Below are 11,191 nucleotides of genomic sequence, written 5' to 3'. Positions count from 1 at the left end.
CTGGCTGGCCCCTTGCTGCTGGGGTTTTATGGAGGCTCTCGGCGTTTTGCTTTTCCCTCCTGCCCTGGGCCTCGGAGCCAAGTGGGTGCATGTGAGCGCTGCTGTTGGTGAGGCAGGAGGGGAACGGGGCAAAGGAAAAGCCCTTTATTCAGCTGTTATGCTGTGAAATGTCCCCACGGTGCTTCCCTGGCACCTGAGACCTCTGGGTTTGGCTCCAGATGGTCTCCCCCAGTGGGACCCCGTCCTGGGGCGGGGGGTGGGGGGGGGGGATGAGCAGGAGTGTGCTCTTGTTTTAGCCTGGTGCAGAAAAAATGGCCTCCCTGCCCTGCCCTGCCCTGCCCTGCCCTGCCCTGCCCTCTCCTCTCCTCCCCTCCCCCGTCCTCCCTTCCCCTTCTCTCCCTCCCGTCCCCCCTCCCCTGCCGCCCCCCGCGGGCCGGGCCGGGCGGGGCCGGGCGAAGGCTCCCTCCCCCGGCGGGGATCCTGCGCTGCCGCCGCTTCTCGCCGGAGCTGGAGCCGGGCAGCGCCGCAGGTAGGGGGGCGCGGGCAGGCAGGGCTGGCAGGGCAAGCAAGGCAGGCAGCTGCTGCCGCCTCTCCCCCGCAACGGGGGCTCGTCCCCCCTCTCCCCGGGCTGCTGGAGCCTGGGGCGGGCGGGGGGGGTGCTCACCCCGGTGCTCTCGGTTGTTTCATTCAGCTGCCCGGCCCCCCCGGCCCGGTGGAGGGCGGTTGGGACCCGTGGAAGGGTGGTGGGAGGAAAGGCAGTGAGGAGAGGTGCCCAGGTCTGTGCCCTGCTGCTAATTAAGTCATTAACACCGTGACTCAGCAGGAGGCACCGCGGAGGGGGGACAGGAGGTGCGAGGCTCCCCCGAGGCGAGGGGGGCTCCGGCTGCCCCGGTCCCATCGTTTCTCCATCCGATGACCCGCTGGTGAGTGACCAGCGGGACGCCCGGTTGTGGCTTTGCTTTATCAGCTCCTTTAACAACGGTAGCAATTAACAGGGAAGTTTTTCCCTGGGCTTTTATCCAGCTGCATCAAAGCACTCTATAAATCCTGGGCTTCTCGAAGGAGCCTTTACCAAAGCTCTTTGCTCTCAGAGGAGCCCAAGGCCAAGGCTGGACGTGGCCGCAGGGGTCTCCCTGGGGAGAGCAGCGGGGTGCTCAGAGCAATGGGGGGGTTTCTGGCTATGGGAGGGATGGAAGGAACTGCCCCATCACCCCTCTGCTTCTCCCTTGCAGGATGCACCTCCCTGACCCCGCAGGTCCTGCCGCCCTCCCCAAGCACATCCTGGACATCTGGGTCATCGTCTTGATCATCCTGGCCACCATCCTTATCATGACAGCCCTGGTGCTCTGCCCGGCCACCGCCGTCATCATCTACCGGGTACGGACTCACCCCACACGCAATGGCATCGTGTGAGGTGGAGGTGGAGGCAACGAGGGACAGCCAGCTCGCTGGGCAGGGGGCCACAGCTGTGGGACCCTGTACTGGGGACCCCGCAGAGCCCAATGGGGCACCCCGAGAGCTGGGGAGAGATGGGCAGGAGCTGGGGTGGGCCAGTACCCAGCTGCCTGCCCCTGAACCTGGCTCTCACTGGGTGAACCTGTTGCCTCCTATTTACCCACCGCGCTCATGGGGACCGTCAGGGAGATGGTGGCCTGGGCACCAGCAGGGAGATGTGTGACTTTGCAGATATGTTCGGCTAGAAACGACTCGTTCCCATGAGGCAGGCAGGCTGGTCTTGCCTTCACTGGTGACCCTGTCTCATCCCAGGCAGGCAGCAACAAGTGGAAATGCCTGGCAAAGTTATTTCTTCTTTGGAGTCCCAGCTGTTGGGGTGGTTGGGAAAGAAGGGTCAGAGCAAGATGGATGTGGCTTCTGGTTGGGCATTCGGAGACTCGGCTAAAAGCATCGGTGACAGAGCCTGTCCTGACTGCACAGCAGATGTGCAGCTGGCATCAGTTTCTCCTCTGTCAGATACCTGCTGAAATTGTACGAAAACACTATGGGATGTTTGGTTCCTCTGGGTCTTGTGGGGCAGACGAGTGTGGGCAGCTCCTGCCAGCCTGCCTGCCCACACGCCGGCTGCGCTCGCTGCTCCTGCCGATGGTGAGGGCCCACATTGCTGGCCCTGTTGGGGGGGTCTGTATGCCCCTTGCCTTGGTAGGCAAAGCAGGAGGAGCAGAGGGGCTCATGCCCAGGCGGTGGCAGGGGACCATGTGAGCTCCTACATTGCCCCTTCCTATGAAATAAATGGACTTTATTCTACATGTGAGCGAGTCGTGCTGCTCTGTCCACACTGCGGATGGATCCGGGTGCCCATGTGTAGGATCCAAGATGCTTTGCAGCCTCTCCAGAAACCCTCCCCGTGCTGACCTCCTGCCACCACCTTGGCTCGAGGCCCCCGGCGTTCTTGCCCAGCCTTTGAGCCCGCTGGCCACAGCCCCGTGGGAGGCACACTGCCAGCCCGGCCCCAGCTCCTGGGGTGCAAACCTGAATCTGGCTGCGATAGTGGCAGCAACCGTCAGACAGTGAGTGGGAAGGATCCACAGGGACTTTCTGACAGCAGTGACAGCTGATTTTCTCCTGCTCGGGTGACCAGAATCGCTCCCTCCCTGCCAGCCTCCTGTTCCGGGCTCTGGTGTGCAGCAGGAATCCTGGGGCTGAAACAGCGTCCAGGTGACTCACGGCGATAAGTGTCATGAATAATGCGATGAATATGTCTGGGATGTGGGGAAACACTATGGTGATGCTGGTGGGAATTGTTTAAATTCTCTGCTGGTGTTGGAAATCCTGTGTCCAACCCCTGTACAGCTTGCTCCATGGCAGCCGGCATTAGGTTTGCTTTTGGCGTTGGGCTGGAGGGGCAGACGATTCCCAGGGAAGCAGAACCTTGGGCGAATGCCTCCCATCCTGGGGAGGGAGCCCAGCACGGGGATGCAGCCCCTGGAGAACAAAACTGCCTGCGCTGGAGCCGTGGGCTGCGGTTGTGCTGGGGAGGAAGCAGACATGTATTCCTTGCTTGGCCCAGAAACAAATTTCTGTTTCGAGCTGTTGTCTCTCTCTTCCCCTCTCAAGTTGCGGAATTTGAGGCAAATAACCAGAGTTATTGTCCTGTTGTTCCCCCTCTCTCCCTCCCTCCCTGGCATGGCACTGTGGCGGCAGCTGGAGGAAATTAGGGCTGTGCTGGGTGGGAGCAGCCCCAGCTCTGCCTCCCCCCGCCGTGCTCCACCCCAGCGTCCCTTCCCTGGGGACACCATCACGTGTGGGGACAGCCAGTGGCATCTGGCACCAGGAACCGGAGCTGAGCCGCTTCGCTGTAAGAGGAATAGGGAAGAAACCACAAATATTGGAGTGGTTTGAGAAGGAAGCCTGGTTTGGAGCAAAACACCCGAGGAAAAGCATGCAATCCCCCCCTGTGCCTGCAGCCATGCCTGGTGGCTGTTTCCACCTCCCCATGCCCCTTGTCATGAGCAACTGGGGGGGCAAGAGGTTTCCTTTCACTGTAGGAGTTTTCTGGGAAGTTTCAAGCCCATGGCAAACATTTCCAGGAAAGGTATTGCAAAGCCTTGGAAAGACGAGCTTGCTCATCACAGCAACAAACTGCATGGAGCAAAACGGCAGTTGGGGGAGAGAGCAGGGAGAAGCTGGGACATTTTTAAAGCATGGAAACTGGGTGTACGATTTAGACTGATGTGCACTGTCGAGTTGGAAATTTGTCCTCCAGGACTAAGCAAGATAAGCAAATCCCCCCGCGGCCCTGACTTTGGTGCCTGAACAGTGCTGGAGCTCAGAGACAGCATTTTGCGTGGCGTTTTGCCGAGGAAAAATGCCTTCTCCTGCCCGTTGGGGAGCGGGTCCTGCAGTGGTGACGCTGCGGCGGGCAGGTGTGATGTGGGTGCTGGGGTGATTCAGCATCCTCCAGGATGCTTCCCTGCCAGCACTGGCGGGTGCTGGAGCGTGGTGGGAACCGGGTGCCGGCCCCTGGGGGCTGCTGCTGGGGGAGGCCGATGCTGGCTGCCCCGGCGGGGAGAAGGTGATGCAGGGTGCTGGCTCTCACCTCGCCTCTGGGCAGCGGTGAGGGCCATGCCACGGATGTGAACACCCGGCTCGGCTGCCTTATCCCTGCTGGATGGGACATCGGGGACCCTGTGGCTCGTCAGGAAGGTTGTGGGGAGCCCCAGTGGCAACTGCGCAGCAGGAGCCGACCCTGAACATCTTGGGTGCTGTGGGGGAAGTGTTGCCTGAAGCAACTGCTGATATAGGACCCAAACACAAGCCCCATGGCCCCAAACGGAGATTTGTGGGGTCCCAAACCGCCCTCTGCGCTCCAGGATGCAGTGGGGGTTCTGGGAGCACATCGCAAACATTATGGCTTGTGGGCTCATCCTTCCCCAGCCTCAGGGAGGAGCAAATAATTGCAGGAGCACTCAGGGGAGACTTCTCATGTTGGAGGGGAGAGCAGCAGCACTCAGTGGGCACCCATCTCCCCTCCCCTGCTCAGCAGCAGGGGGTCACAGTGTGCCCCTGTCCCCTTTGGGTGGGGGGCATTGGGCCAGGGGCATTTCTGCAGGGGGCAAATCTTTTCCTGGGAGAGGAAGGGATGGGGATGCTGGAGGGGGCAGCACCTGCAGCCGTAGCCAGGGGGGTGCAGGGGCATTTGGGGAGGGGGGATCCACGCTCCAAAGGGCGCTGGGCACCGTGCCCAGCAGGGAGGCTGCCGCCAACCCCAGGCAGCACCTGTGGGAGCACATGGGGGCTGGGGCAGGGTGGGGACCGCTGGGCGAGCTGCGGAGGTGGCAGTGTGAGGGAAACCTGGCGCTGGAAGAGCTGGGGCCTCTCGCCCGACAAAGCTTGTTTTGCTTTCGCCTCCTGTTGCACACCTAGAACAAAAGTTCAGAGGTTGCCCCGGGATTGATGCCATGCCAGGCTGCCAGAAGGAAAGCAGCGCTGCTGCCAGCTGGGGTGATGCTGCCTGCCGCTGCCTGAGCCCCTCCCTGCCATCCCTGGCATGCTGCTGGCACTGTGCCTGTCACTCTGCATGGAAGAAGCTCCTCACTCAGCTCTGGGCTTGTATGTACCACCAGTACATGGTTCCTACCGCTGGTTTCACGTTCCCTGTGCTCACCATGGCCCTGCAGCCTGGCGCGAGGTCTCTGCAACCCCCGGCCTGTGGTTTGGGGACAGCTGGGGAGGTTGGTGGCAGCGGCAGCATGGCGGCCAGGGGGCTGGAAGCGCCTGACCTCCCGTCCCCGGACTCCTGCCAAACATCTGCAGCAGGCGGGGGCTGGCTCCAGCCCGGCTCTGGTGGAAAAACAACTGAAGAGGGAGGCTCGTACGAGGGTCAGCCCGCCCAGTGTGCCTGCCGTTTGGGGTGGGGGACCCTGATCCATCCGGGTGGAGCAGCACACTGCCCTCAGACAGTCTTGCTGGAGCCCCCGGCACCCTCGGGTCTCCCGTGCTGCCTCTGGCATGGCACGGCATAGCGGGGACACTGGGTGACATGCCCAGGGTCCCATGGAAGCTCAGTGGCAGAGGTGGGGTCCATTGACCGTGTCTCGTTAAATTTTCCCTCGTTCCCCAACTCCACCAAGGCCAATTTGGCACCAGGACCCAAGGAGAGGGGTCTTGGAGAAAGGGTTCCCTTATTTTTATTTTGGTTTTACAAAAACACAATTCAGAAGTGGCTCAGCCTTTTGCTGCGTGTGGTGGGGGTCAGGGACACGTGGAAGGGACACAACTACACTGTGCCACCATTCCACTTGCCGCACTGCTCCTCCCGGCCCCAAGTCCCTGTTAACCACGGGAAAGCCACCAGAGCCCCATGCAGGGAATTAGGGGATATAATTACAAGGGGGTGGCTGTTTCCATGGTGGGAACTACGGGCGGAGGGAGCACAGCCCCAAGCAGCTCCCAGGCTCTGTCCTGGGAGGTGGCTCAAGCCCTGGCCGGGGTCAGCACCATGAGCTCGCTGGGGAGCATGGCACCGTGCTGAGGAGCGTGGCACCGTGCCGGGCACACACCAGTCCCTGTCAGATGCAAGATGCAGCGAGGTGCAGGCAGCGTGTCAGCCAGGAGCTGCAGCCCCATGGCCCTGTAGCCCCAAATCTCTCCAGAGTCTGGGAAGTGGGTGGGGAGGGTCGAGCCCCTGGTTTTGGCTCCCACAGGCTCCCCAGTTTTGGCAAGGAGCCACCTCATGCCACCCATGGCCACATCTGTGAGAGGGGACTGAAGCATCCCTGCGGCCAGCCCAGCCGTTGACGTGTTGTGTTGGGCTCAGGGCAATCCCCAGGCAGCAGCTGAACATCTCGGGGGTTTGCCTGGACCTTGGGGAGCACCCCATACCACCCGGAGACCCACGCCAGGGCAGGGCTAAGCCACTTCTCCAGTAGCAATGCAGGTTTAAAGCTTTGGGAAACACTGCCCGTGATGGAGGGACCTGCAACTCCGCCGTTCTGTGGGTTCCCCGGGTGCCTGGGGGATGTGCCCGATCCCCTGCCCTCCCATGTCAGCTGAGGCTGTACTCGGAGCCTGAAAACATCATCAGCCTTTCTCAGGACATGGTGTTCCTGCCAGAGAAGGACACGGGATGGGAGATCGCTCCCAGCCTCCCCCAAGCCCACGGCCCCACTCCCCTTCCCTGGCAGCGTCCCCAGCAGCCGGCTCGGTGACAGCGCCCTGGCAGGCCTGGCCCTGCTTTCTAGTAAAGCCAAACCTAGTCCTGGCACCCATGGTCCCCCAGGGGCTCACCCGCTGCCGCCCCGTCCTGCCCTCTGTCCCGCACCCCAAACCACAGCCTCCCCCCAGCTCTCCTCCAGACAGTTAATTCTCCTATCAACTAATTTTTTTGCAGCATTTCAGGGAATTTACACCTCACCACGGATATTTCCCTTGGAGCCAGCCCAGGGTAAATGTTTGCATTCCCCGGGTATGCAAACAGAGCCCTGGAAACTCCTGCCCCTGGGGCCACCAAGGGCTAAGGGACAGCAGTGCCCTGCCCTTGGCCACAGCGGGGTCACCATGGGGCTACGGCCCCCCCAGCCCCAGCACAGCCCCCCACCCTGGGAGGGATCCTACTCCAGGGGTGCTTCTAGGATCACCCTAATTTTCTGGGCTGCAAAGGACCGAAGCTTCATCAACCCTTCCCCACCCGTGAGCAGCACAGCCGTGGGAGGGGGGGACACCGGACCCCAGCTCAGCCTCCCCAGGGATGCTGCTGGTTTGGTCCCTGCTCCTCGGGTCCCAGCACCCCATTGGGGGTGTGGGGGGGATGTCACCTCATCTGGGTGCCCTGCGCAGGGAGGGAACATTGCCTGGCACCTCTCCCACCGTGTGGGTTTAATCCCCAGGTGCTCAGTTCATAGAACACGTTGCATAAACCCCGGCACATGCGGCTGCCCCGTGTCTTCGCGGGTGTCCCACGTCCCTGCCACGCCGAGGTGCCAGCATGGCACTGTCACCCCCCTCCTCCCCTCACTGCCCCCCCTGTCCCCGCCGGCGTGGTGTCCGTCCCAGGGCCCACACGGTTAACGCAGCCCTCGGCCCGTCCTTCCTCCCGGCGATTGGCTCCCCCCCGGCTCAGCCCAGCAGCTATTTCTCGGCTGTCGGGCTCGGAGGTGGCAGAAGGCGACAGGGAGAGGTGTGTCCTCCCCCCCACCGCTCTCCCCCGGGGGTGTGAGGAGGGGTACCTGCACCCCACGTCCGCCCCGGCCATGGGGGGCTGGTCCCGAAACGCCTGGATTTTGCCCCTTTTCTTGGCTGGGCTCGTCCAGCCGGGGCAGAGCCAGGAGAGGGAGAAGGTAAGAGGAGACGGGGGGGGGGGGGGAGACCCCCACGGGGGCTGCGGGGAGTGGGGAGGGGGGGTGTGGCACCCTGGGGACCCGCCTGTCCCCAAGGCTTGCTGCAGAGCTCCCAGGGGCAGGAGTGGGGCACGGTGGCCCTGTGACACCCCCCTGGTCCCGGTGCCTGGATCACGGGGGGGATTTTTCTGAGCTAATTCTTGCAAAGGGGGAATTGCTGTCCTGGGGTTGGGGACAGAGGGGGACAGAGCCTTGTCCCCGCCTCCAGTGACCCCCATAGGGGCAGAGCACGGGGCTGTTGTTCCCTGCACAGTGTCCAGGGGGGTGCACCCATGTTTGGAGGGTGCGGGGGCTTCTGTGTTCCCCACAGCCCGGCAGGCAGTGGGCAGAGGTGACTGTCACCCCTGGACCCCCGGCCAGCGAAGCAGAGCCCTGCCACCAGGATCCAGCCCCATGGAGGCTGAGCTCCTCGGGCAGAGCCCCTGTGACTTTATCTCCTGCCAGCTCCCAGAATAGCCCCTCGGTGGCACCTGGGTGAGCCTGGGTCCCCTGATGGGAACAGGAGATATGGTCCCCTGGGTTAACCCCTGCAGCACCGCAAGCAGAGGCTGCTCCACCCCGGCCCTTCCCTGCACGGGTCTGACCCAGCCTTGATCCTTCTCTTGCTTGGGCCCGGCTCGGCCACGGCACAGCAGCCGGTGCTGCTCCTGGGCACCCCGGGAGGGGTGTGTGCAGGGGTGGTGGGGTCCTGCCAACCCACGGCCCCGGGGAGGCTGGGGCTGGTCTCCCCCTGTGCTGACACACCAGCTCAGGCTGTTTTCCAGCCTCTCGCCTTCCTGCCTGACCCTGGCCGGGTAAACATCCCTCCAGCTGCAGCCAGCCCCCTTGGCCAGGCGTCCACATGTGTGTACACGCATGTGCATGCAGAAGCCAGCCCATCCCACCACGGCGACCTTGGCACGCCGGAGCCTGGCTGCTGCCAGCGGCATTCGGGGAAGGAGACACAACGCCGGCAGCTGCCACCTCAGCCAGCGCCAGGGCTGGACCCACGGCTCCGGTGGGCGTGGGTGGCTGTGGGGCGGGTGAGTGGGGTGGTTGGAAGCCCCCAGCTTGATCTCATGGGATGCTCCTCGCCCCACAGGTGAAATGCTACGGCTCGGTGCAAGGCACCATCTACGACTACGGGGCCCTGACCATCGACGGGGACGAGTATGTCCCCTTCAGGAACTACGCGGGGAAGATGGTGCTCTTCGTCAACGTGGCCACGTACTGAGGCCTCACCCTGCAGTACCTTGGTAAGGGTCCCATGGGACACAGGCACCCCAGAGGGACAGGGCAGGCAGCCAAGGAGCAGGCGATGTCACCCAGGCGTGCACCCATGGTCTGTCCTGCCCCGGGGTGCTGGGGGAAGGAGTAATGCCTGCTCCCCAGGGGATGCTCCGAGGCTGTCAGTGCAGGTGTGGGGGTAAGGCCAGGCCCCTGCTGACCCATCCCTGGCTCTGCTTGCTTGCAGAACTGAATGCACTACAAAATGAGCTGGGGCCCTACGGGCTCGTTGTCCTGGGCTTCCCCTCCAACCAATTTGGGAAACAGGAACCCGGCCAGAACTCAGAGATCCTCCCCGCGCTGAAGTGAGTACTGTGGCAGGGGCTGCAGGGCACCTGACCCCCCTCCCAACCTGGGGCTGTGGCCCCCAAAAGCACGGGGGACTTGGGGTTCCCCCACTACCCCTGTGCAGCATTGAGCTGCACGTTGCATGACAACCTGCTCATCCCTTACAGGTATGTCCGGCCCGGGGGTGGCTTCGTCCCCAACTTCCAGCTCTTCCAGAAAGGGGACGTGAATGGGGCCAAGGAGCAGAAGGTCTACACCTTCCTGAAGGTGGGTGCCATGGCAAGGTGGGGATGAGGTGGCAGCACCCAGCTTATTTTTTCAGGGCGGGGGGCACGGCAGTGATGCCCTGGCCCCCTTGTTGCAGAATGCCTGTCCCCCGGTGGCGGAGGAGTTTGGGAACCCCAAGAACCTCTTCTGGGAGCCTCTGCGGAACCACGACATCAAGTGGAACTTCGAGAAGTTTCTGGTGGGCCCTGACGGCGTGCCCGTCATGCGCTGGTACCACCGCGCCAACATCGCCGTCGTGAAGAACGACATCATCGCCTACATGAGGCAGCAGCAGCAGCAGCAGGAGGACCAGGACCAGTAGAGGCTGGGGCCACCAGCCTGAGGGGTGGCTTCTCCCTCCTGCCGGCCTCCCCCCCTGGTTGCTGCAGGGCTGCTCGCTGTCCCATCCCCACCCCAGGATGCTCCCCAGCAGCAGGAGGCAAACACCAAACCCCCACGCTGCCCCCTCCATTGCTCCCATCTCTGGCACCCCCCAGCCGGGATACTGGGCTGGGCAACCCTGTGGCAGAGACCTCAGCAATGGGAGGGGGACATTTCCCAGTAATCCTGTGTCCCACCTCCACCCCCAGTGCTGACATCTCCTCCTGGCCCCCAGCTTGCCCCCCTGCTCCTCCATCCTGCCTTGCCAGGCAGCGGGAGGATGCAGGGGCTGGCTGCCCCCGGAGCAGACGACCATGTCTCCATGAAGGCTCGGCCCGAAAGCCCCCGGCGTGGGGCGGGCCTGGCCTGATCCTGCCGGGCACGGAGCAGCTCTTCAGTGCATTCAAGCTGCCCGTGGTCCTGGCCCAGAGACGTGCTCCTCTCCTGGCCAGGGGCAGCCAGCCCCTCGCTCCCCACCATAGAAATACCAAATAAAGGCTCTGCAAACACACAGCCCCACTTCTTGGGCAGGGATGGTGGGGGGGGAAAGAGTGGGGGGCAGAGCAGCCAGCCTGGAAAAACTTTTTTTTTTTTTTTCAGGGCAACTGCAAACAGGGGTTTATCATCACAGCCCAGCCTTTGGGGAGAGGATGGGCAGGTGGTGGGTGCAGAGCACAGCAGGGCAAAAGGGGCTGGGAGGGGGAAGCAGGGCCCAGCCCCCTGTGAGTCACATGCCAGGGTGCTGTGGCTCTGGCTGTCATGCACGTGACAGCCACGCTTACAGAAATAGGGTGGGTGTTGTATTTTTTTCCCCCTCCAGACTTGTTTTCCTGGAGCAAGATTTGCTCTGTGCAATTTGGAAGATGGGGCCTAAGGCCACTGCTGCAGGGCAAGGCAGAAGGGGGAGCAGGGGTTCCCCTGGCCTGGCAAAGGTGGGGGGTAGGAGAGGGGAGGGAGGGATCCCAGCACCCAGTGGGAGATGGGGGGTCTGCACTTGGGGCAATAGATCCTGGGGTTCCCACTGTGCTGACTCTGGCCCTGTGGCTCCACCTGAGCACATGGGGAGCAGCAGCCCTGGCATCCCTCCCCGTCCCCACACAGAGGCCACCCCTGGGAAAGCAGCTTTGAGGATAAAA

The 11,191-nt window shown here is 62.9% G+C and overlaps 2 protein-coding genes across 3 annotated transcripts; both read left to right on the top strand.

Moving 5' to 3' along the window:
* The first annotated feature begins 394 nt into the window (after positions 1-394).
* Positions 395-2,264, top strand: SMIM3 (small integral membrane protein 3). Its single transcript, XM_074883291.1, has 2 exons — positions 395-529; positions 1,233-2,264. The coding sequence occupies exon 2, from the start codon at positions 1,234-1,236 to the stop codon at positions 1,411-1,413; it is 180 nt and encodes a 59-aa protein (XP_074739392.1). The 5' UTR covers positions 395-529; position 1,233; the 3' UTR covers positions 1,414-2,264.
* Positions 2,265-7,515: 5,251 nt separating this feature from the next.
* On the top strand, positions 7,516-10,564 carry GPX3 (glutathione peroxidase 3). Of its 2 annotated transcripts, none has more exons than XM_074883758.1 (5): positions 7,516-7,793; positions 8,935-9,088; positions 9,307-9,424; positions 9,575-9,674; positions 9,772-10,564. In XM_074883758.1, exons 1-5 carry the CDS (start codon positions 7,707-7,709, stop codon positions 9,994-9,996), a joined length of 684 nt encoding a protein of 227 aa, XP_074739859.1. In that variant the 5' UTR covers positions 7,516-7,706; the 3' UTR covers positions 9,997-10,564. The 2 variants fall into 2 exon arrangements, with proteins under 2 accessions (XP_074739859.1, XP_074739860.1); XM_074883759.1 differs by lacking the exon at positions 7,516-7,793 and adding an exon at positions 8,680-8,850.
* The last annotated feature ends 627 nt before the right edge of the window (positions 10,565-11,191 follow it).

Source organism: Strix uralensis, chromosome 14, assembly GCF_047716275.1.
Source record: "Strix uralensis isolate ZFMK-TIS-50842 chromosome 14, bStrUra1, whole genome shotgun sequence".
Taxonomy (NCBI): Eukaryota; Metazoa; Chordata; class Aves; order Strigiformes; family Strigidae; genus Strix; species Strix uralensis.
The sequence above is the reverse complement of the archived record's forward strand: the minus strand, read 5'-3'. Positions and strand labels throughout refer to the sequence as shown.

What these genes read in the sequence shown, in the direction of transcription:
- SMIM3 (XM_074883291.1), top strand. Translation starts at nt 1,234, where the DNA reads ATGCACCTCCCTGACCCCGCAGGTCCTGCCGCCCTCCCCAAGCACATC.